We start from the raw sequence: 24,312 nt of genomic DNA, 5'->3' as shown, positions 1-24,312 counted from the left end.
AGACGGCGCCGAGGTACTCAGATGGGGAGCTGGGGGCTCCAGGCAGCAGCCCTCACGGGTCTCCACAGCTGACGCTCCGCACGGAGACAGAGTGCGGACCCCTGCTCCAAATACTCCGCTGCTATTCCTGGAAGACCGCCACCCCCACTGCAGAGCAGGGAGCCCTGGGCACGTCCCCGCAGCAGCTGCCCAGGCTCTCTTGAGGCAGGCAGAGCCCCCTTGGCGTGAAGGACAGCGACACCCTGAGGTCTCCAGCAAGCCCCTTCTTTCAACACAAAAGCAGTGTCACTTGGACTGCGCTAATTGCCTGCGGGAACTTACAGGGTAATTATGGCCATTAACAGCACGCTTAACAGGGCTGCCTTAGGGGCGGAGGAGTGCTGGGGATGTGCCTCCCAGAGATCTTCAGGGAGGAGCAGCCCTGGCTCCGGGAGGCTGGAAGGTAAGAGCCAGCACTGCTCCCATAAGAACAGCTGTGGGGGTGGGGAGGGGGTCAGGAAAAGGCTCCAGGAAATCCCAGCTTCTGCCCACCCTCCTGGAAGAATACCAGCCCGGCTCGGTGTGCACGATAAGGAAAATCCAGGGCGCAGCGGTCACGGCCCACCCACAGAACAATTCCTGCTGGCCTAAGACCAAGCCTGCCATTAGGGTTCAGTCAACACGTTCCTACCCAGCATGGAGGGGGCTTCCCCACCCCCATCCTGCAGGCAACTCCTGAGCTGAGGACACCTGAGTGTGAGGTTTCCTGGACCTAAGAGAGTGGAGCCTGATCCTCTTCCCACTGGGAGTCGGTCACCAGCCCCTCACACGTGTGGCTCAGTGTGGGTCACCCTTACAACAGGATATAGGTAATGGCCATTAGAACCTGTCTCCAGGCCATGTCTGCACTGATCTAAAACGTATGCTCATATCCTCACTCAGCAGCTCACACTCCTTCGGTGGGTGCCCATGAACGAAGTGCCCTGCTGCACGAGGCATTCCAAGTACCCCACGCTGACCCAACAGTCTGCGAGGCCTGCACAAGCACCCCACGCCGCTGTCGTGTCCCACTTTGCTCAGGCCACTGTCCTGTCTGGGAAGGCCCAGGCTGCCACCCGCAGTCTTGCCCACCAGGGACAGTCCTATTTCCTGTGCACACTGCAGTCCGACCCATCACCGGTCCCCTGCTCCCCGACTGTGCACATGCACACTCCAGGCCCACGCTCACCCTTGACCGCAGCCCTCATTCTCTACCCGTGAAAACTGAGAGAGACCCCAAGATCGGTCCCTTCCATCATAACGGGAGACGTGCCAGCAGCTGCCATTCCCAGGGGACACCGTGAGCCAGGACCCATGCTAAGTGCTCGTCAGATGTCGTCCCAGTTCTCTCAACTGCAGGCCTGGTGGACAAACCACTTATTGTCAACATCTGAACAGAAAACAGGCAGAGCTGGGTCAAGGGACTTGGCCAAGGCTACATGGCAGCAAGAGCCCAGATTCGGGTATGACCTCAGCCTGTCTCCCCGCAAAGCCTGCACTCTTTGCTCTGAAAAGACCCTCCCAGCAGTGTCCTCCCTGACCCCATCAGTACACATCACTCCTCCCGTGGACCTGAGGACACGAGACGTGGCTGCCGACCTGCAACTCCTCCCGTGACTTGGCCCTTCTCGTCAGGATCGGATTCATATCCTATCCCTTCACACACAGTTGGTGTCCAATGCACACACCTCCTGGGAAGAGGCGGATTTCCTTTCCAGAACCAAAGTTTAGCGGGAACATCCCTACAGATCTTCCTTCTCATCTGAAGGTTCTAGTCGGACCCGGGGAAGGAATGCAAAGGGAAGGGAAGTTGACATCATCAATGACCCTTCCAGGCCCAAGGGGAAAAGGAGGCTGGCATGCTGAAAAGGCCTGCCGTTTGGGGGCCACCCAGGAAGGTCATGCTTCATGCCACCTGCCGAACGCCAGGCAACCTCGGAAATAGGCCTCGAGACCCCTTCCAGGACAGCCAGGTCCAACACCAGCTCTTCCACAGGGTACGTTCCTTAGAGAAGCAAGGAATCGTCGACTCTCCTAGCCAAGGTCCGGGCCGGCAGGTGCTTGCTAGATCCAGGGCCCTCTGGCCGCGGACACCTAAGTTAAGCTTAGGGGCTACGAGCTGACAGCCCAAGTCGGGGAGACCTGGTGGGATGCTGCCTCTGCTACACACAGGCTGTGCGATGTCGGCCCATCTGCTAACCTCTCAGTCTCCACTACTGTCTGCAAAACAGGGAGGACGCCCACTTCTATGAGCATCGGAAGAGAGAAGTCAAGGAGGCTTAACCTTGCAAACAGGCTGCCTCTGGTCTGGCGAGCCAAACTCTTCCCACCGGTCCCACCACCACACGAAACAAGGGCAGGCCAAGTCACCACCCAAGTCAAGGGCCAGGATAGGCCACACTCATGGTCTGGATGGCAGAAGTGGGGGCCGCCTCTCCCGCTCCTTAGATGAATCTTCACACAGCCCTAGGACACGGACAAAGCACTCTTCCTCAGAATCAAACAAGAATTCTCAGCAGGAAACGCTTGGGGCAGGCAAAGAGAACTAGGTTACTGTTAACGTGAATCTTTCCCAAAAAGCCCTTCTCACATAAACAAACACCTGGGGAAGGCAGTCCAACTCCTCTGGAGCGGCCCGGCCCAGGAAGGTGGCGAGAAAGAGTCCTCAGAGACAAGGGGATGTTGCTGGCAAGAAAAGGGCCTGCAGCTAAGTGGGAGGCTCCCGCCCTCAGGAACAGAGCGTACCCCGCGAGGTCCAGCCGCCACGTTACACATCTCCCTGTGTTTGATTAAAGGCCCTTCAATCTCTGTTTGTCTCCCTTGCCCAGTTACGTAACTCCCCTTCCCTGCCCACTGCTCCGCTAGTTTACACACACTCCTGCTCTCAAACTGCTGTGTTGTCGGGACACTTCATCACTCTGTGGGCTCAAGACAACAAAACAAAACCGTCTTGAAGTGCTTGCAGACGCTCTGTCTCCCAAAGAGCACCCTGGGGCTTTTATTTCCTAATTCTGCTGGGCAGAGGAGAGAAAATGGCCCTCCCCAGAATGTGTGCCCCTGGGAAATTCAACTCCTTCCTGCCCCAAAGGGCTTAAAAAAGATCAGACACCCTGTCCTCCCCCCCGCCCCATGCAATGACCACCCTGTCCCTGTAGAGGTGGGCCACCTGCCGTGGGGGCCAAGCCACGTGTGTCCGTACCTTTCATGTAGGCCTCGATCTTCCGGATGAGCTCATAGGACTTGGAGCGGTCGAGCAGGGTCCTGATGGCAGGAAGAGGGTCCAGGACAATGGTCTCAGGGTGCGCATCGATATATTCCTGAAAGGAAAACACACCTCTTCCGGTTGGAGGCGGGAGGCTGATGCAGAAACGAGGTTTCCGCAAGATGCCATTCCACGCACCCTCACGGCATCCCTCCCCCTCCCCTCCCTCCGTCCCTCCCTCCACCAACCCTGACTTCGGTCTGGCGCTTCACACTGTCTGGGAGGATCACGTGACGCTGGTTAGACCAATCAGCACCTTCCACCCTGGCCACTGGCTCCAGAAGAGGGCACGTGACCCGAGGCGGTCCAATCAGATGCAGGCTCGGAGCTCTTGCTAGGAATGCTGGGACAAGGCCATTCTCTCCCGCACCGAGGGGCCCGGGCAGCTGGGAGCAGTCACCCTGAGATCTGAGGGAGAGGCCTGACAAAGCCAAAACCGAGAAAGGGAGGCCAGAGTGAAAAAACAGAGCTGACAAAAGGAGCGCAAGCAGGTTCCGGCCAGCTCGTTTCGCCCCTGGATAAAGCCTCGCCTGAAACCAGCCTGCTGCCCGAATGGATGACACTTGAGGAGAGTGGCCCAGCACCCTGCACGGATGAGGATTCTGGGGCAGGGCCAGCGAGAGCGGAACGAATGCTGGGATTCGGGACAGGGTGGGTGTGGAAGGCAGGATGAGAAACCGGCCACAGGGCGGCCCCCTGGCCCTCAGGTACCCCCTGCAACATGCATCTATCTTCACTACCCACTAGCTTCAGGGTAGACTGCGAAGATGCAAGCAGGGCTGTGACCAAATCAGCCTTTAAGGAAGTTAGGATCGCCTTGGGGAAATAACGCTAAGGCACATGAGGAACGAGAAACTACTGTCTCTAACAAAATTCCACAGGAGACTGGGCAAAATGCTTCCAGGAAAGGAACACAAGGATCCCGGCCCTGCCACTCGGCACCTCTGTGACTACAGGAGCCCCGGCCACATCAGTGGGCCAGGGCAGCTCAGCAGGCAGATGCAGTAAATGGGACCATCCGCCTGGCCCCGGAACACTGATTCTAAGAACAAAAATATGGCATGCTGGAGTAACAAGAGAGGGGCTCAGACAACCAGCTGTTGTTATTGTGAGCTGAATTGTGTCCTCAACAGATCTGTTCAAGCCCTAAGCCCTGGTGCTTGTGAGTGTGACCTTATTTGGAAATAGTGTCTTTACAGATGGAAGCAAACTAAAATGACGCCACACGGGATTAGGATGGACCCTAATCCATTGACCGGTGTCTTTAAGATGGGGGAAATCTGGACAGAGACACACAGGGAGAAGGCCATCTGAAGACAGAGACAGTGATTAATGTCATGCCTGCCAAGGACCACTGCCACCACCAGAAGGCAGGAGAGCAGCACGGGACAGATTCTCTCTCGGTGCCTCCAGAAGGAACCAACCCTGCAGACACCTTGACTTCAGACTTCTAGCCTCCTTAACTGTGAGAGGAAAAAAAAACTCCTGTTGTTTTAAGCCACCAAGTTTGTGGTGCTTTGTCAAGGCCACCCCAGGGAATGAATACACCAGCTTAATTCATCCCCCTGCCCACCCAGTCTACAAGATCAGTCTGCAAGGTCAGCAAAGGCCAAGAAAAAAGCCACAATGCTTCTTTTCAAATCAGCCTTATCAACAAAAAAGAAAAGCTCCATTTGGAATTACTCTTTTTTTCAGTGAACCTATTTTGGTTCCTAGTAATCATTTTTAAGAGCTCTCAACACAAAGCCAGAGATTTATATCTGCTCCTCCTCTGAAATCTGCTCCCCCCTTGTGTTTCATACCATAACCAGTATCTGGTTATGGGCTCATTTGTATCTTTTTCTTTGAATGTTTAAAAAAACTTCTCTGTCCCCAATGGGTGGCCAGTACATGCCCATGGGGAGCCTTTCTTCCCATCCTCACACCCATGAACTCTGGGGGGCCAACATGCTCTTGGCCCCTCTCCCTGCACACCCATCCTATAGACATAAACACAGAAGAGAAGCCACCTTCCTCCTCCTCCCAAGAGAGGCAGCCATCAGCAAGTCAGCTCAGTTCCTGGCCCACTTCCCTGCTTATACAGAACAAGCCTGGCAGCTGATGTGGGCGAGCCCACGTCTGCCACCCACCGGAGCCGTGAAGACAAGCTGAGAAGTGTCTTTAAGGAAGGTTTATCCAGAGCTGCCTTCACGCCAGGGGCCATGCCCAGCTCTACTCTCTCCAGCCTTAGCCTCGTGTAAGTGCCTACATCTCTCCATGGCAGGCTCCCCAGCAGCAACTATCCCCTGTCAACACTGTTCCTTTGACCCAGGTCTACACTGCCTCAAGAGTAGGTCATTCATGAGACACCAAGATTCCTGCATACCTATGAAATCATATTACTGTCTTCATGTTAAAAGGTCATCCACACAACAAACTGCACATCATTCACAGTGCTCAGGGCATCGTGCAGAGTACTAAAGACACACGGATAAATGAAAGCTTTCTAGGCTTTCTCCTACTGGATCTATAATCCTGGCCAACGAATTCATGTTCTGGGTTATGACCTGAAAGCACTGAACTGTCCCCACACCCCCTGTTCCTCCCCTACCCCAACATGCCAGGAAGCAACCTGGTACAGAGAGAAAAGTGAGGGCCCAGGACTCAAGAAACCCAGGTTCCCACTGTTACTGCCTTCCAGGGTCACCCTGGGCAGGCCACTTGGTTTCTCTGGGTCTCAGTTCCCTCATCTGTGACTTAAAAGCCTAAACTGGAAAAACAGAGGACTGGTGATTATGGAGGCAGACTTTGGGGCCACACATGGGGGCTGTTTTAGAACTAGATGGATAGCCACCTGCTAGAGGCATTACAGATAATGCTTGCTGCCTTCCTTCTGAAAGGAGGCAGTATCAGGGGTGCTAGCTTCGATGGGCTGGCCCAGGTCTCCCCCAGCAACTGAGTCTCCTAAAGTCCAGACATGCGCCTTCCTCCCCCTCGAAACGCCCCCCCCAAGTCCCAAGAAGAGTACCCGAGTAGTTGCTGGATCTGGTTCCACTTTTATGCGTTAGGGCAGTGACCTTTAAAGAGAGAACTCCAAATCATTAAGACATGAATTTAAGCCAAACTCATAAGGGAAAGAAGTTAGAAAAAACCAAGGGGGAAAATATCTGACAAGCAGGCGCCAACAAGCTTTTGACCCAGGATGAAAGCATCAGTATTAACAGAAGAATTATTCCTAAACACGATCTCTTTCGGGACAAGGACAGAGAGGGCAAAGAGTTTTTCCAATCGCCCCGCTATCCACAAGTGGATTTCCTTCCAAGCCTTTCAGCTTATCTATTGTACCACAGGCCTCATGCATTTTTCACAAGACTCTTAGAATTACCAAACAAATTGCTGGAAGGGTGAGCGCCCTGTACCATTTTATCACCACTCAGAAGAAGAAAGGCCCAAACGGTCTCCATGGCAAATGGTAAACACATGCTCCTTTAGAGCGCCTGCCGCATAACACCTACAAAGGGAGCCTGGACGTTAGCAAGGGGGAGCCCGGCTTGAGGCAGACTGAAAAGGGGGGAGAGCAGAGACAGAGAGCCCTGGTCAGAGGGCCAGAGAATACAGACTGTTGAGGGGGCAAAGGGGAAGAGGCCAGCCAGGTGCCCCCCTGCCCCCCCAGGCCCCAGGGATCATGACGCCAAGAAGGACGCTGAGCCCCCTCTGCTGGGCTGGGGAAAGTCAACGTTTTCCCACTGAGAATGTGAGCCAGATGAGAGGACCAGGACGAACCCCACAGATCCCATTTCCTTTGCAGTTCCATTTATGGACAGGAAATGAGCAGGGAGACACAAGCGTTTGCTCTTATCTAACAGAAAATGCAGGCAGAAGTCCCAAGTTCAAATCCTGCCTCTTCCACTTACCCTATGTCTATGAAAAAGAAACTGCAGTTTATCTCTGAAATTGTTTCCTGGTGTGCAAAATGTGCATTTTTTCCTCCAAAGACTCATCTATCTATCAGACAGTGCGCGTGCACATGCACGCATGCACACAAGTGGGGACAGGGGCAGAGGGTAAGGGAGAAGAGAATCTCAGGCAGACCCCCTGCTGAGCGCGGAGCCTGCCCCGGGGCTCCATCCCCTGACCCTGAGATCATGACCTGAGCCCAAATCAAGAGTTGGACACTTAAACTGACTGAGCCACCCAAGCACCCCTGCATTTTATTTTATTTTTTAAAGATTTTATTTATTTATTTGAGAGAGAGACAGCGAGAGAGGGAACACAAGCAGGGGGAGCAGGAAAGGGAGAAGCAGGCTTCCCGCTGAGCAGGGAGCCCGACGCGGGGCTCGATCCCAGGACCCTGGGACCATGACCTGAGCCAAAGGCAGACAAGCTTAACGACTGAGCCCCCCAAGTGCCCCAAGGCACCCCTGCATTTTAAATAAAACCTATCTCAGGGAGCTGCTGTGGGCAACAAGACCCGGACGTGAAAGGAGTTGGTAGACAGAAAAACAGAGAGGATTCTCATGACTGGACAACATGTGGACTCTCTGCACCAAACGTGACCCAAGGTCTCTGAGCTCATCCTTCCGTGCCCCATGCAGCAGACTGCGGGGCAGGCCAGCCCTGCACCTGAGGCGAGCACAACAGGGCTCTTCCGGCCGGGGTCACCCCTCCCGCCGACGCCTGGAGCACCGCACAATCCCCTAGCTGGCGGCAGGCCAGGCTGCAGGGCGCACCCCTCTGTGGACAGGTCCTGGCAGAGCCCACAGTGCCAGAGGCGGCCGGCCAGCCGGCTCCTTCCGGGGTTAGCGAGAAGTGCCCGTGCCCAGTTCCCCCCGCCGGCCCCCCAGTTCTCAGAGGTCGTGGCTGTTCTGGCCCACTCCCCCAAAACACTGCAGGCCCCTTTTTAGAAATAGGTTATTCATTTTTTAGAGCTGCATATTGAAATGATTTACAGATTAAATATGACACGTGGGATTTGCCTCAAAGTAACCAGGCACAGGGGATGGTGAGAGAAGTAGGTGAGGCAGAGCGAAAACGAGAGTGGTCATAAGTCGCTAACTCGTGAAGCTGGGTGGCGGTGTGGGGGAGGGTGTTGCAGCATTCTCTCGGGTATTTTTAAATTTCTGTAACAAAATAATTGGGGACAGAATGGAGGGAAGGGGTGAAGTAACCAGGTCCTCCCTTCCTTCAACCACACACACCCCTAGTTGTGCCAGAGCCCGATTCAAACACCAACACTATCTTTCCAGAAGGAGTAAGAGGCAGCCAGCCAGATGGGAAACACAGTGAGAGATTAATTATGGAAAAGATAATAAATAAAAATAATCATCACCGTAATTTTTAAGTAATAGCAGCCACCATTTACCTAGGACCGGCTGGGCTACATGCACACTGCTGGGAAAATACTGCTTATTTTAAGCACGTTTTTTTTTTAAGCGCGTTTTAAGCACGTCCTTTAATATAAAAATCCTATGAGGTGAGGGCTCAAACTACAGAACTCTTAGAAGAAAGCACTGGTGTACATCCTCATGGCCTTGAATCAAGACAATGGTTTCTCAGATATGATACCAAAAGTAAAAAAGAAAAAATAAACTATAGCCTTGACATTAGGAGCTTCTGTGAGTCAAGGACACCACCCGCCTCAGACTTGGCGCATCGCCTCACCTCATGGCACCCATGACCCAGCCACTAAAAGGCCACCAGCCAGGCACAGCCTAACCTCTAACTTCCATGGCAGGATTGGGCAACTCAGGCACAGTGGACAGTTCCCGCAATCTGCCCTGTGCGGGTGGGGGAACTGGGATAGAAGCAGCAGCACCACACGGAGCCCTGGAAGCCCCTTCTCCTCTCTAGGCCTCTTCCTCCTCTAGAAGGTGAAGGCCAATCCTGTGAAAAGGTTACACGCATGGGGGCGGGAGGCGTCGAGACCTGGGGTAGAATCCCACCTGCCCCGCTGTGACTCCGCCTCCAAAAGCCTCAGCGCCTCGGTCCTCATCTGTTAACGACACTGACGTAGCTCCTACCTCACAGGATGTTTTAAAAGAAACAGATTTATTGAGATAGATTTCATATACCATGCAACTTACCCACTTAAAGCTTACAATCCAAGGATTTAATATGTTGACAGAGTTGTGCAACCATCAGCACAGTTAATTTTAGGACATTTTCATCACCTCAAAGAAAAAAAAAAATCCCATACCTTTTCGCTATTAGCTTCAATTCACCCATTCCCTCCAGCCCCTGGAAACCATTTTCTGTCTCTACAGACTTGCCTATTCTGGACACTTCATATAAATGGAATCACACGCGGTCTTTTGGGACTGGCTTCTTTCACTTAGCATAACGTTTTCAAGGCTCATCCATGCTGTGACACGTGGCTGAATAATATTCCACTGTGTGGATATACCAGATTTGTTTATCTGTTTATCAGGTGATGGGCATCTGGTTTGTTTTCACCTTGGCGTTACTACAAATAACGCTACTATGAACATTTGTATACAGGTTTTTGTGTGGACTAATGTTTTCATTTCTCTTGGATTATACACCAGATATTCTTAGGGTAAGAATGCAAAAGTTCACAAAACTTCTCAGCTGCTCAAGCATGGATGTTTTAGGTAGCAATCACAGCAATCCACCACGGTATACAAAATAAACCATTTTTCTGGTTTTCAAAAGCTACAATCACACAAAACGCTAGATGTGACTCTCAAAGCAATGTCTGTGGTCTCTATAGAGTAAACAACTATATTTTTATTCCCATTTTATATAGGAAAAAACTGAGTCTCCGAGAGGCAAAGTGACCGGCTCAAGGTCATACAACCAGCTGGGGCTTTGCCAGGATTCAAAACCACCCATAACAACGTCAACCCCAAGGCCTCTGCAGCACACCCTGTCACCTACCCCAACAAGTTATGTGGCTAAAGTGCTTTTTAATTCCCAGAAAAGTCTAAGGACCCATTTTGAACCCAAGTGCTGGCTAACCTGTGCACAACTCAGTCGGGCAGGTCTAGAACAGGAGAGGACCAAAGCCTGGGGCCAGCAGTGGGGGGTTGAGAGTGAAGAGGCTGGGAGCTGCCCAGACCTCCCATGGACCGAGCAGTCTCTACCGGGTCTCTGGGAGGCTGGCTATCTGAACGAGGGCTTCCTGAGTATTTGCACTTACAGAGAAATCTTAGTGAGCACTGCGGTGAGAGTGAGCCCCATCTATGTTCTGGGACTCTCCATCTCCAGCGAGGTGGGACAGGGAGAGGCACGGTGATGGCCAAAAGGAGTCACATGCAGGGCTGCGCGAGCTAAGCGCCAGGCTCCCTGCCAAGCACTCTGCACGTTAACCTGAAGGCTGGAGGGAGAGGCAGAGAAGCTTTCTAGGAGGAGAACTAGAGGACTGAAGTAAGTTCCAGAAAAACCCCGCTGACCAGGAGTGGTGTGGGAGGACCAGGCTGGAAGCCATTCACGGAACAGGGATTTGAGAGCATTCAACTTGCTGGAGAAAGTTCATCTTCTAGTTTGGTAACCAGACTCATTCCTTCCAGAGTCCCTGTTCCCCACCCCCCACCCCCAGGAAGAGGTCATGTGAGAGGACAGCAGGTCCTCACTGAGAGTGGAAAGAGAAAGAAGGGACAGGGCAGGTCGGGCAAAGGCAGGGAACGAGTGGGGAGCCCATGAGTGGCTCTAGGGAGCAGCTCTGCTCTACTGTCTGATCTGGTTGTAGATATGCAGTGTACCTGGTTTGCAAAATTCATGAAGCTGCTTGCTCATATGTATGGTTTTCTGTGTGTGCTCTCTTCAACATATTTAAAAAAAAAAAAAAGAGGGGGGGGAAGAAGGAAGGCACTGGACCACACAAACAGCAAGAACCTGCTCCCGTCCCCGCTCCGCAGTGTGGCCTGCCTTGCACTTACCCTCTCTGGGACTCTAGCCTCCTATGTAGATCAAGGATGGAAAAGGGGGTGCCATCCACTACACCTCCCCAGGGCCGCGGCAGCCATCACTTGGGGATCGCGACAAACTTTGGTGCTAACCCCAGTGGGATTCAGAATCCTGATCATCACTTGGCTCCAGAAGTTAGATAAGCATGGGCACTCAAGGCGAGCCCCACACACCATGCACAAAACAAACACACCAGGCTGATTCCTAAGACCCCAGGAGTCAGACTTTGTGTGTTTCCGTTAGCGCTTAGTCACCAAACAAATGCTGGCGAAGACCAGACATTTTTTTCCCTGTGGCTGTCAAAAATCACTCACCGGGCTTTTACGGGAAAAGAGGTAATCTTGGGCTTACTCAGCATAATCTCCCTCCTTCTGACTCTTCCTGAGAGCACCACCCAAGCCCAGCCCTTCCAGCTGATGGCCACAAAGGCTGGTCTTTCAACTCGCTCCTTCCACACCAAGGGGTGGATGAAAGACAGGAAGCTTCCAGTTCCTAAAGTCTTAACACTGTGATGGAGGTCCTGGCAAGATACTAGAAGGAGTTATTAGTAATTACAGCAATAATGGTGATGATACCAGCTAACTTTTCCCGAATACTCACCAAGTACTGGACAGTGTTGTACACACTTTCAGGAACGGACACACTTATTCCTCAAAACAACCCTATGCAGTAGGTCCCATTAGCAGCCCCATTTGACAGATAGAGAAACTAAGGCTAAGCACCTCAGTACCTGGGCCCAGGCTCTCCCAGTGAGGAAGGGGCCAAGATGGTATCTGATCCAAGCCATATGGTTCCAGAGCCCTGTAGTCGGCAAAACAAGGCATGGGGAGCCCTGGCTAAAGGAAAAGCATCTCAATTTTAGCGACGGCCAGAATTTCTCATGTGCATTCTTTTTTTTTTTTTTTTTTACAGATTTTATTTATTTATTTGAGAGAGAGAGAATGAGAGACAGAGAGCACGAGAGGGAAGAGGGTCAGAGGGAGAAGCAGACTCCCCGCTCAGCAGGGAGCCCGATGTGGGACTTGATCCTGGGACTCCAGGATCATGACCTGAGCCGAAGGCAGTGGCTTAACCAACTGAGCCACCCAGGCGCCCTCTCATGTGCATTCTTTTAAAATGTATGTTAAAGAAAGAAAACTAGGTCTTTCTCATGGTCAGCGAACCCCAGCCTAGGCCGTGAAGCACACAGCACTTGATGCCGGCACAAGGTAAGGCACCCAAGAAAAAAATGGCAACGGAGCTTTCAAGTTCCTTTCCCAGAAGCAGAGTCACAGACGGTCAGACCTTGCAAGACCTAAGGTCCCTTAGTCCAGCCGGTCTTTTCAGAAAGGAGAAAGAAGGGGCGCCTGAGTTCAATTGGTTAAGCATCTGCCTTCGGCTCAGGTCATGATCCCAGGGTCCTGGGATCGAGCCCTGCATTGGGCTCCCTGCTCCGCGGGAAGCCTGCTTCTCCCTCTCCCACTCCCCCTACTTGTGTTCCCTCTCTCGCTGTCTCTCTCTCTCTCTGTCAGTTAAATAAATAAATAAAATCTTTAAAAAAAAAAAAAAAAAAAGGAGAAAGAAGTAGCAACCAGCTGGAGGTCACATGGTGAAGGGGCAGAAATGGGACCGCGACCTCATCTGCTCCTTTTGGCACCCCAGGGTCCGCCCTGGTTCATTCTGCTCCCAAAGGTCCCAAGGAGCGACCACAGCGGGCTAGAGTCTCTGCTTCTGTACCCAACCCTGGATCAAGACAAACTAACAACAACCAGAAAGCAGCCACTCTTAGGAGAGTAAGGAAACGACGTGACCAGATGCTAGAGCCCACAATGGCCTCTGGGATGAAGATCACACAGCACCGAGGGAAGGATCTGTGCAGGATTTTCAGGGCCGGCACGTGCTCGGCGCACAGGGTGCCTGCAGTGGACACGTGCTGAGTGAAGGAGTGGGACCAGCGGGAAGAGACTACTAGATAAACGGTGTCACGGGCAATCATTACCTTCCAATGGTATGCTTCTGCAGAAAGCGAAACCCGTTCCTGGGAGATCCGCTCCACATGAGGATGAGGTCATGAGCAATGCTGAGCAAAGCTTTCTTGGGAGAACAGCTAATGAATCCTCTGGGCAGATGACTGAAGCCATGAAATCAACCACTGTTCATGGACATGAAATCAACTGAAGCCAGGGCCAAATGTGCCCCAGGCAAAGGGTTCCTGGCACCACCCAGAATATCTGTCTGTTCATTACACCTTACAGAAAACCACAGACCACAAAGAGTCCTGAGGAATCCATGCTAGACCCAGGTGTCTTGGTGCAACAGAATGTGCCAGGCAGCCTACCTTGGCCCTAGCTAAACCAAAGCACCTATGGCTATTCAAGAATCACAGGCCAGGCATCTGAAGAGGTAGCCAGGTCTGGCATAGGACTGGGGCTAGAGATTCATGCAGCTAAACCTTGGGCCAAGGGAAGGTTGTGGCAGCATCCAATACATACCAGGGGCAAGACTGCCAAGTCCAGCCACACAGAATGCCATTCACAAAGTCTGCCACTGAGCTGTGCAGTACACAACCGATGTAACAGTCCCCGACCATCAGCCAAGGCCTATGCCTTCTAATCACTGGCTGACCACCTCTTTCCACCCAGCAGCACCTGGCCGATTCCAATTCCAGCACAAGGACCCTAAGACACTGTGAAAGTTAAGGCAAAGGCAGTCAAGAAATTTGGGTTCAAGTCCTAACACTGCCATTAACTTCATGCACACTTCTGAAAGCCACTTAAATCATTTGTATCTCGGTTTTCTCACCTACAAAACAAGTAGGTTGGAATAATGCATTTTTATAACATCCTTTCCGATTTTTTAAGTCCTAGGATTCTTGGATTCTGTGAAGTGATAAATGAATGAAAAAACCTTGTGGGGTCCTGGAGTCCAGGGCCTGCTGCCCTCAAGCATATGCACAGTGCAGTGACTGTGCAGAATCCAGTCTCATTAGGATGGCAACATGCATGCCCACAACAGGAGAGGGAAGAGACTGAGCAGGACAGGCACACAAACGACAGACGGCCAATGGCTCCGCATCAGGGACAGACACCAGTTTGCTTGCTCAAGCAAGACCACACATACCCGGACCGCCTCTCGGAGCAGTTGCTATGATGACTCCCCAGTTCTTACTGACTCAGCCCTGGTATGTGGAGGGCACCTCCTCCCCTGCCACATCTCTAACTTTTCTAAAATGGCTCCTTGGGAAGAGCTGGGCTTCCATGTCCTCAGCCACCTTGGTCTTAATCAACCCTCATCTGTATTCTGGAGAGATCGCCAGCGTCTGAGCACTCAGCCTGAGGCCTCCCAGAGAGCATGAGGCCAGGAAGGGAGGGAGCCCCTGAAAAGTGTGTTTACAGGCGTGTGTGTGTGTGTGTGTGTGTGTGTGTGTGTGTGTGTGTGTGTACGTGCACCAGAGCGGAGGCTCTGCAACTTCAGGCAGCCACATTCCGCCCATCCTCACGGGGGCTCCTAAATGCAGAGAGATGTAGGGAATGATCATGTTGCCATATGGGAACGTGCAGGGGTGTGGGTCAGGGCACTAATCTAGCCATGGGGGGAGGGGAGCAGAAGGGGAAGAGAGAGGGTTTCCGGAGGCCCATGTGGCTGAGCCACCAAGGGTCACCAGCATGGGCCACGAGGAGAACAGGCATTCCAGGCAGAAGGGACAACACAAGCAAAGGCAGGGGGAGGGGGGCCCCGGCATAACTGGGCAGCAGACATAGGTCTCAAAGAGGAGCTGACGTAAGGCAGAAAGCAGGGCAGACAGCTGGAGAGACAGCAGCCAGGGAATCTGGACGTGATCCTAAAGCAACAGGGTCCCGAGCCGAGGAGTGGTGGGGCCGGCTTTGAGTTTTGCAGTGACCCGTCTACTGGCATGCGAGGCCCAGGGGCTGAACTTGGAAAGGACAAGCCTGAGCAGCATGTCTGACATAGAGCTGGCATTAAGAGACATGGGTGCCAGACTCTGCCATTCGGGAAGGACCGAGATACTGCCTGACCTCTGGCATGATTTGGCAGAGCCAGCGAAAGGAAACTGATGTGCTCTGCCCCTCAGCCTCATTGCTCTTCACACCTGTTATTTATTTTTTTTTAAGGATTTTATTTATTTATTTATTTGAGAGAGAGAATGAGAGATAGAGAGCACGAGAGGGAAGAGGGTCAAGGGGGAGAAGGAGACCCCCTGCCGAGCAGGGAGCCCAATGCGGGACTCGATCCCGGGACTCCAGGATCATGACCTGAGCCGAAGGCAGTCGCTTAACCAACTGAGCCACCCAGGCGCCCCACACCTGTTATTTAAACCCATGAGCTCAGGCTGGGGTGGTCAGGCCCTGACAGCACAGGGACTTCAGAAGAGAAGGGCAAGGTGTGAACACATGAGCACCAGACAGAAGCGAGGTGGCCTGGGGTCACGGTCCAGACAGGCTGCGTGAGCCTGGCACAGACACTGCCCTCGCCAGGGCCCTGAGCACCAGCAGGGATGAGGGGACCGCTAGGGATGCACCCCCCGATATTCCAGAACGCCAGGCCAAATCCAACCGATGAGAAGCATCTCCAAAAGTGGTGGAACACGGACCACCTCTAGGTTGGTGGGAGTATTAACTGGTTCAACTTTATGGGAAGACACGGGGCACCAGCCCAAATCAAGAATACATAAACCCAGCATTTCTATTCCCAGGTATTTATTCTACAGAATCCCCTGCGTGTGCACACAGATACGTGTACAAGGGCATTTCATCACTAAGGCATGTTCCAGAAACATCAGCAGAGAGCTGGTTAAGGAAGGATTTAAGGCCAGGGGGCAGGCCAAAGGGCTGATGTGAAATCATTTCCAAGATCTACTGTCGGAACAATGGCTTTGTGGGGGGGGGAGGAAGACCACCTTTGTTCACATACACAGAAGCCTCTGGAAAGGCTCAGGGCCCCGGGGAACCGATGGCTGTGCCCAAGATGGGAAGTGGCTGGCTGGGCAGCAGAGGTCGGGGGAGACTCTGACATTACCAAAACCAGTCAGTCAGGACTGCTGAGCGCCACGCACAGATGACATGGGGAAAGCCACACCTAAGGAATCCACCAGAGTCACAGGCCACGAGATGATGGTGATTCACTGTCCCAGATGGGGCACGAGGTGGGAGAAACACTGGAGCATTCATGAAGGGCACACCAAGCTTCCACGGAGCAGAACACCAGCAATAACCACCCCCACACCCGTCCCTGCTGATGAACAGAACAGTCACAGAACAAGGGGTTCGAATGGGCCAAGAAGTCGGAGCACCCAGGCCCCAGCCTCCAGAATGAGTTGTACAGACTCAAACCACTGATGGGGCACAGGGGACCCCCTTTCCAGAAGAGGGGAGGTGCTAAGACAGTGCCTGTGTGGGTCAGGGCTGGGCCTCAACTCCCCAAAGACAACAGGTTCTCCTGGGCGTGCGACACTGCATGCCCACCTCAGTGTCCCTGATGGGCACCCCCATCCGGAAGCCAAATGCCCCCCGTGACTGTCGGTCCACCTGGGTCATCTTCCCAGATGGTCTCATGTCACGTGCCTTGCTCAGCCACCCAGCGAGCAGCCTGAGTACGACAGTGTGGTCCTATGGGTGAGAAACTGTTGTTCACAGAGCAGACAGAAAAGTCCATGAAGAAATGAGCTCCCGCCAAAACAAAGGGCACCTGGGTGGCTCGGTCAGTTAAGTGTCTGCCTTCAGCTCAGGTCATGATCCCAGGATCCTGGGATCGAGCCCCACGTCCGGCTCTCTGCTCAGCGGGGAGCCTACTTCTCCCTCTCTCTCTGCCTCTCCACCTGCTTGTGGTCTCTCACTCTCAAATAAATAAAATCTTTAAAAAAAACAAAAACAAAAACATAACCCCAAATGCTGAGGAAGAAAGGGCTGGAAGTAAACAGAATGCTCTGTTATTTAAGATGGCAAATGCCTCCTCCCCACCTTTCCCAGGCCCCCCGTGGAAAACAATCCCTCCCTCCCTGTCCCCAGCCTGCAGCACCAAACTTGTAAGCCCTCTCCATCGATCCCATCAGCAGGAGGCTGGCTCCAGACTGTTCACCTGACAAATGTCACATGCCCTATCACAGCGCCACGGCCCTACTCAGGTCCTCTGGAACCAGGAAAAGGCCCTGCGGGGCTGGGTACTGGTCAGAATGCATCCCCTCACCGGCCGACGCTAAACCAGGACAGACTAGCATCTCCATTCAGGGATCCCTGTGGGGGCCAGAGGGGGTCCCAGCAGTCACCTGGCCCACCCATCAGAGCTGGGCAGCTGAGCAATGTGAGGACCAGACAGTGGCTGCCTGGTCCCCGGTCACGCAGCAGTCGGGCCCCGCACTCCTTAAGCACCTGTCTTAACACCCCTGTGCGCCCCGGCCACACGCGGGCCCCCATGGGCACTCCCCCTCCGTGCGAGCATCCCCATACACGCACAGGCTGCTCGAGTGAGCTGTGGAGCTGAGCTGCCCCTGCCCTCGGGCCACAGGCCTGCTCGGCCTGCCCCACCCACCCACCCTCACCCAGCCCTCCAGCCAGAGTTGAACTCTTCAGTTCCCAGAACAAGCCGAGGCTTCCCCAGAGCCCGCAGGCTCCGGGGCTTTGCTGGGTGTGCAAGTGTTATTCACAGAATTCGGGGTGCCCACACTGCTCTCAGTGGGCGGGGGGAGAGGGGATTGGGGGTGGAAGAGGAGTCACTGGGAACCAGGGCAGGGTTTGCGGTACCAGGGGCCGCTCTAGCCAGAGACACCTGGGCCCCTCACCTCTGCACGCAGCGCCCCCAGCCGCAACCCCCGGCCTTCCCAGCTTCTAGCACAGGCTCCAGCTGCCATACCACACACGCACCACACACACATTACACCTCCTGGCAGTGACCCCTGGTGCTGAAGACGACAGTCTTCCCAGGACACTCTTCAACCCTACTCTAACCCGCAGCCATCAGGCATGTTCAGTTCCTACAAGCCACCCAGCCCCACCCCCACCGCCTTATTCAGGGTCCTCCGACCTCTGTGCCTGTCCTGCCAAAGGACACTGCCCGCTGGCCCGCTGCATGATCTCCCCTCCATCAACAGGACTTTTAGGCCTCAGCTCAAATGTCAACTCCTCAGAGAGGCTCAGGATGAGGTGATAAGAACTTCCTTGTTAATCACAAGCCTTGATTTTTCTTCCTTCTAGAATTTACCGTAACTAGAGACTGTGTTACTTTTTCCTCTACTTGCTTGTGTTTTGTGTGCATTCCCTCCCTCCCTCCCCCCACAGCCCCCACACACAAATACAACTGTGCAGGGGCAGGGGCTGAGTCCACCTGATCTGACTTATTGATTACTGTATCCACCGTCTTTAAAGATTCCTGGTACACAGTAAGTGCTCAATTAAGACTTGCTGAATGAATGACATAATAGATCCTGGATGACTGATCTTTGAGATCAATGAACAGACTGAGACACGGGCCAGGTCAGGGGCTGGAAGCCAGGGGGTGTGGGAAGTGAGAGGCCTGAGACAGTGGACGCAGACCCCAGCAGCACGGGCTGTGCACAGAGGGGCTCAGGGAAGTCCTCGTGCCTCAGAGGACCAAGGTCAGCAGAGACCAGCTTGGCTGGTGAGAGGCTTTGTGATTGACCACACGAAGGCGAAGGAAACCACAATGGCTTTATCATAAGCATGCAGCCCACGTAGCAAGTCAGGAAGTCATGGCCCCAAAACAGGCCAGGGGGAGAATAGACTAAGGTGACCTTTCTGTTGCAGGTGTTATTGAAATAAGAGTCCATGAGACTTCAGACCTCCTGGTCTGAGACCCCAATAACCAAAACCCAGCTACTGTATCCAATGAGGCCTCCATATCCACGCTTTTAAACCAGGAGGGGCTTCACTTACCAATGGAAGCCATCAGAGCCACTGTGCCCTGAGAAAGGCAGGGGTCTCAGCCAGGGGCGAATTTGCCCCCCCCCCCCCCACCCTCAGGAGCCATTCAGCAATGTCTGGAGGCATTTTTGGTTGTCACGATTGAGGGTGGTGTCACTGGCATTAGCAGGTGGAGGCCAGGGATGCTGCTGAACATTGTACAATGCACAGGACAGCCCCATGATATAGAATCGTCCGGCCCAGCACGTCAACAGTGCCGGAGCTAAGGAATCCTGAAATCATGTGCATGAAAGTTCTTTCTTCAACCTTGGAAAACTTTATTATCAATAATGTTAGTATTTCTAAAACCCAACCCCTGTGCCATAAAACCCTGACTGTCCACACACAGCAGTGTGCTGGGTCAGAGCTCAGGCTTCCAGGGCAGCCGGCCCCTCCCTCCGCACCACCCAGGGCTGTGCGAAGTCCAGCTCTGCGGGGGGCTGGAAACAGGTTCATAAACTCGTGGGCCTGCCTGGGGGACCAGTCTTACTCTTGCCGCAGGAAAGGCCCTGCAGACGGCCGATGGCACTCAATGGCACCAACCTCCCCTCGGGAGAAAGAATGATTCACCACCACCGCCTGATCTGGGCACACAATGGGCAGATTGTGCAGCCATCTCCACCACCGGGGAAGTAGCCTTGTCAGCTGGGACAGGAGTCGTGAAGAGGCTGACCTCATGGCCTCCCCAGGACAGGACCTGTCCCCTGAGGGCAGGGTCACCAGCGAGGCCCAATTCTGCCTCCCCTGGCATCTGCTGGCTACTGTGCGGCCCCAGCTGTGTCAGAGGCAATTCCAGACGGTGACCTCTTCCCTCAGGTGGCCCTGAACTGCTGCCCGCCCCCCACAAGGGTCCGTCAGCTGCCAGCCAAAGCCGCTCTGAGGCATACTTGCAAGAGCGTGAGCTACAATCCTGCCTCCGTCGTGTTCTAACTGAGCAACCCCAGGCGACTGCCTGAACTTCTTGGGCCTGTTTCCTTACCTGAAAAATGGGGAAGTAATTCCATTTTCCCAGGGACTGCCATCAGCACAAACTGAGATAAGAGATGTGGAGTGCCCAAAGCACAGGAGGCCGGCTCGGACTTGCTCGGGAAAGTGGCGGCCTCGCACAGGGCTCCATGGAGACCGCCCAAATCCCTCGCTGGCACCACCAGCCAGGAAGCCCACATGCCACTGAGCTCTGCTCCCACATACAAACTCACTGGATTTTTGTTAGGTTTAGATGTTATCTCCGAATCAGGTTAGAAGGCCCAGAACAACAAAATCCGTGTTTCTTCTGCTTCTACTCCATCCCTCCAGCATGCGGCACAGAGCCCCGGGCTGGTGGCTGCCCAGTAAACATGTGAGGTGGACAGGGGTTGAGCCAACGCAGCTGTGAGATCATTTCTGAGCCCCAGGGGTTGGGGACAGAGCGGAGCCGTGGTCCCGGGAGTGATCACTGCTGCTCACGGCAACCGCCTTTTGGGCTGGGACGCCTCAGTTCTCAATGCCCCCATCCCACCCTGCCATTTGGCATGTTCCCGGGGTGGCAGGTGGAGCCCCCGAGGCCCCAGCGGGGTGGCCGGTGAGAGGCAGAGCCAGGCACAGTCCCTAAGTCCCCTGACCTCCACCCAGCCCTGCCTCCAAAGTCAGACCTCCAAAGCCAGCACGTTTCCGCTCCTGGCACAGAGGACACCTGCAATTTGGGGACATTTCCAGAATCACCACCTCGCTGACTACAATCACGACTGAAACTCTTAGGTCGGCCGTGACGAGTAGTGCTAATCACAGAAACTAAGGGCCAGGGAGCACTTCATGGGGTTCTCCTCCTTCTGCCACAACAACCTGTCTGCAGCTGCCCCGTCACCCCAGCTCCCAGACATGCAGCGGGGCCCAGCCAAGCCTCCGATGACGGGGGCCGCAGGGTAGAAATAAGCCTGTGCCGGGCTGGAGGAGCCGCTTGTTACTGGAGCGAGGCCCAGCCTGACCTGACAGACTGGAGCAGGAGGGTCATGGAAAGCCGACCCCTCTGGTTGCCAGAGGAAACTGGAGTCCGCTGCTAGACTGGAAGGCAGGCGCAGGTCACACACGGGCCAGGGCCAGCAGAGGCCCCGCCTGGGCTCCAGGATCAACAAGCCCACGTGCCCAGTGCTCCGAGCGCCTGGCACAGTTAGCACACTCAGTCCTCCTGCAGCCCTGGGAGGCAGGGACGCCGACTGCCCCTGTTTTATAGATAAGGGAACTGAAGCACAGCGGAAATGAAAAGACACTCCCCAAGGCCAGCCAGAGAGAAGTGGTGGGGAGAGTTCTGGACCCGGGCAACAGGCTCTGACATCAGTGTTCCTAACCATCGCGCTCTGGGGGACGAGAGACCAAAGGAGAAAGAAGGCAAATCCGCGGGCTCCAGATCTCTACACGTGAGGTATAAGGACGGCTGCAGGGAAGATACACAAATGACCAGAAACGTACACAAAAAGCTGCCTGACATCATCGGCTACCAAGGAAATCTAAATCTAAACCCCAACATGCCACTTCACACCCACTAGGATAGCTAAAATCAAAGTCAGATTAAGTGCCGGCGAGGATGCCGAGACACTGAAGCCTTTATGCACTGCTGGTGGGGATGCAAAACAGGGCCACAGGAGGAAAACCAGGCTGGTGGTTCCGCAACCACGGAAACAGCTACCACATGACCCAGCAGTGCCCCCACTCCGGCGTGTATTCCCACAAGAAATTAAAATGTGTACATAAAAGCTTATAGCCGTGTTTTCTTTTTGTTAAGAGAGGGAGGGAGAGAGAGAGAGAGAGAGAGAGAGAGAGAGGCACCTGGGGTGGCTCAGTCGGCTAAGCGTCTGCCTTCGGCTCAGGTCATGGGATCGAGCCCTAGGTTGGGCTCCCCACAGTGGGGAGTGTGCTTCTCCCTCTCCCTCTGCCCCTCCCCCTACTCATGCTCTCCATCTCTCTCTGAAATAAATAAAATCTTAAAAAAAAAAGAGGAGGGGGGGAGAGAGAGAGAGGCAGAGGGAGAGACAGAATCTTAAGTGGACTCCATGCCTAGCATGGAGCCCAACACGGGGCTCAATCTCACAACCGTGAGATCATGACCTGCGTGGAAATCAAGAGTCAGACGCTTCACCGACTGAGCCACCCAGGCACCCCAGCAGTGTTATTCTTGATAGTCAGAACATGGAAACCCATCGCCTGATGACTGGACACACAATGTGGTGTATCCAAATGGAACGTGATTCAGCCATCGAAAGGAAGGAAGTGCCAATTCACACTACGACACGGATGAGCCTTGAAAACCTTATGCGAAGCGCAAGAGGCAAGTCACAGCAGTCAAGTATCACATGATTCCACTCACAAAGGCTAGAATAAGGAAAGCCATAGAGACAGAAAGTGTTAGTTGCTAGGGCCAGCAAGGGAGATGATAGTCAAAGATTCGGGTTTTTTGGGGGGAATGACAAAAATGTCCTAAAATGGACTGTATGGATCTATGAATACGCTAAAACCCATCAGACTATATACTTTAAATGAGTGAATGGTATGGTCTGTGAGTTATATCTCAATAAGCCTGTTTTTCAAGCTTAAGGGGTGGAGGATGAGGAGCCAGGGTACTGGAGGTTGATTCACAAAGCTGTTTCCTTTCAGGTAAAACCAATGGGCAAAGTGTGCATTCTCTGCCTGCATCCACAAGGTGAGGAAGGAGCTCCCTTCCTAGATGCATTTCATACAATCAGACGGCTAGCTGGGACCCGACAGCTGAGCATGGGCCAATGGGCGCCTGTCACAGCTGAAGGATCCCAGGGGCATGAGCTCTCTCTTCACTGCAGAAATTGCCAGGCTCCGATGACTATGGTGTCCTCACTACTCAGAGTTCATCTTGCCTTGGCAACGGCCCCCTCCTAAGCAGGGCTTCTCTCATGCCAGTGAAATCTGATCTTATTGCCCTCACCCCTGGCCTGCAGGATAAAGTCCAAGCTCCACAGCCTGGCAAGAAAAAGCCCTCTCTCTCCAACCCGTTCATCTTGCAGTTCCCCAGCCCTCAGAGGCATCCCCACATGCACCCGACAGGCAGCACCATCTGCCTCATGAACCTTCCCGGTGTCCTGCTTCGAAATGCACCTCACCCCGTCCCGGAGCCATTTGCTCCCTCCTCTGACCCACCAGGGCATCCTGCACCGAGCCAGCACCGACAATGCTCCTTCCCTTCACAAACACACAGGCACAATTCCTACGTAGCAGGGATCATGTGCGGCAATGTGGATCCCCGGTGAGCTTGATGAGGATGTGACCCCTGCCCCCACGCAGCTAACCCCCAGATGGACAGACAGACAGAAGCAACCGCTACAGCATCATGCACTTCCCAACAGTGGAAAGGAAAAGCAGCATGTTATGAGGGCCGAGGATGGTGGGTGTATCCTTAGAGAGATCACCACGGAGGCCTCCCTGAGGGAGGGGCACCTGAGCTGAGATCTGGGGGTGAAGATCTCCCCAAGCACGAGGACAGGTGGGGCAAAGACACTGAGGTGGGCAAGAGAGCAGAGCCTGAAGGACAGGTGCGCCAAGGTGAGGGTGTGGGGGGAGGCCACGGCCAGATCACACAGGTCTCAGAGGTCTGGTTCAAGACTGAATGAAGTCTTTGTTATCGCTGCAAAGAGAAGGCACAGAATGGTCTGATGCCAGGACATGTAGTGATCAGGTCTGCGTTTGCCCTAACTCATCACTCGGGGCTGTGGGGGCAGTTCCCGGTTTCCTCATCGGCCTCCCCTCCAGACTAGGCCTCCCCTCCGGACCTAGTGTTTGTGGAACATTTAACAATCTTCCAACTAATCAAGATAGGGGAAGAGGGGTCAGTTTAGACTCAAACCCCCTTCTTCCAAGCTCCTTCAGGGAAAGGCCCAGGAAGATCCTCGCATGCCCCATAGAGCACAATCACTGTAGCCCCTCTGGGCGATTCTGAGACCGGAAGGGGCCGCAGGAGGACTGCCCCTGGCCACTCCACACAGGTTACCCTGGGTGCCACAGTGAGAAGGGTCTCCTTGCTCCCCTGGGGAAACAGGTCGAGAGGCCAGAGTAACCCTGCACATGGGGACAGGGACCCTCCCAACACCCCAGGTCCACTCGCCCCCAGGGGCAGGGCCCCCCAGGTCTGTTCAGTGATAGACAACTCTCGGACAGAGCCACAGCAGCACCAGGCTGCTGGCTCTACATGAACCCTGGTGCAGAAAAACAACT

The 24,312-nt window shown here is 53.9% G+C and overlaps 1 protein-coding gene across 2 annotated transcripts in view; it reads right to left on the bottom strand.

Annotated features, from left to right (window-relative positions):
• The window catches only part of ITPK1 (inositol-tetrakisphosphate 1-kinase), a 168,675-nt gene that overhangs the window by 43,299 nt on the left and 101,064 nt on the right, over positions 1-24,312 (bottom strand). The window contains exons 1-2 of one of the 2 annotated variants that reach the window (XM_027570781.2): positions 3,469-3,597; positions 3,218-3,335 (exon numbers count right to left, since the gene is read on the bottom strand). In XM_027570781.2, the coding sequence (XP_027426582.1) occupies positions 3,218-3,224 (7 nt within the window). In that variant the 5' untranslated portion in view covers positions 3,225-3,335; positions 3,469-3,597. Of the gene's footprint in view, positions 1-3,217; positions 3,336-3,468; positions 3,598-24,312 lie in introns of those variants that run through there. The other variant, XM_027570780.2, reaches the window with a different exon arrangement.

The sequence above is a fragment of the Zalophus californianus genome, chromosome 6 (genome assembly GCF_009762305.2).
Source record: "Zalophus californianus isolate mZalCal1 chromosome 6, mZalCal1.pri.v2, whole genome shotgun sequence".
Lineage (NCBI taxonomy): Eukaryota > Metazoa > Chordata > Mammalia > Carnivora > Otariidae > Zalophus > Zalophus californianus.
Note: the sequence above shows the minus strand (reverse complement) of the source record. Positions and strands in the feature narration are given on the sequence as shown.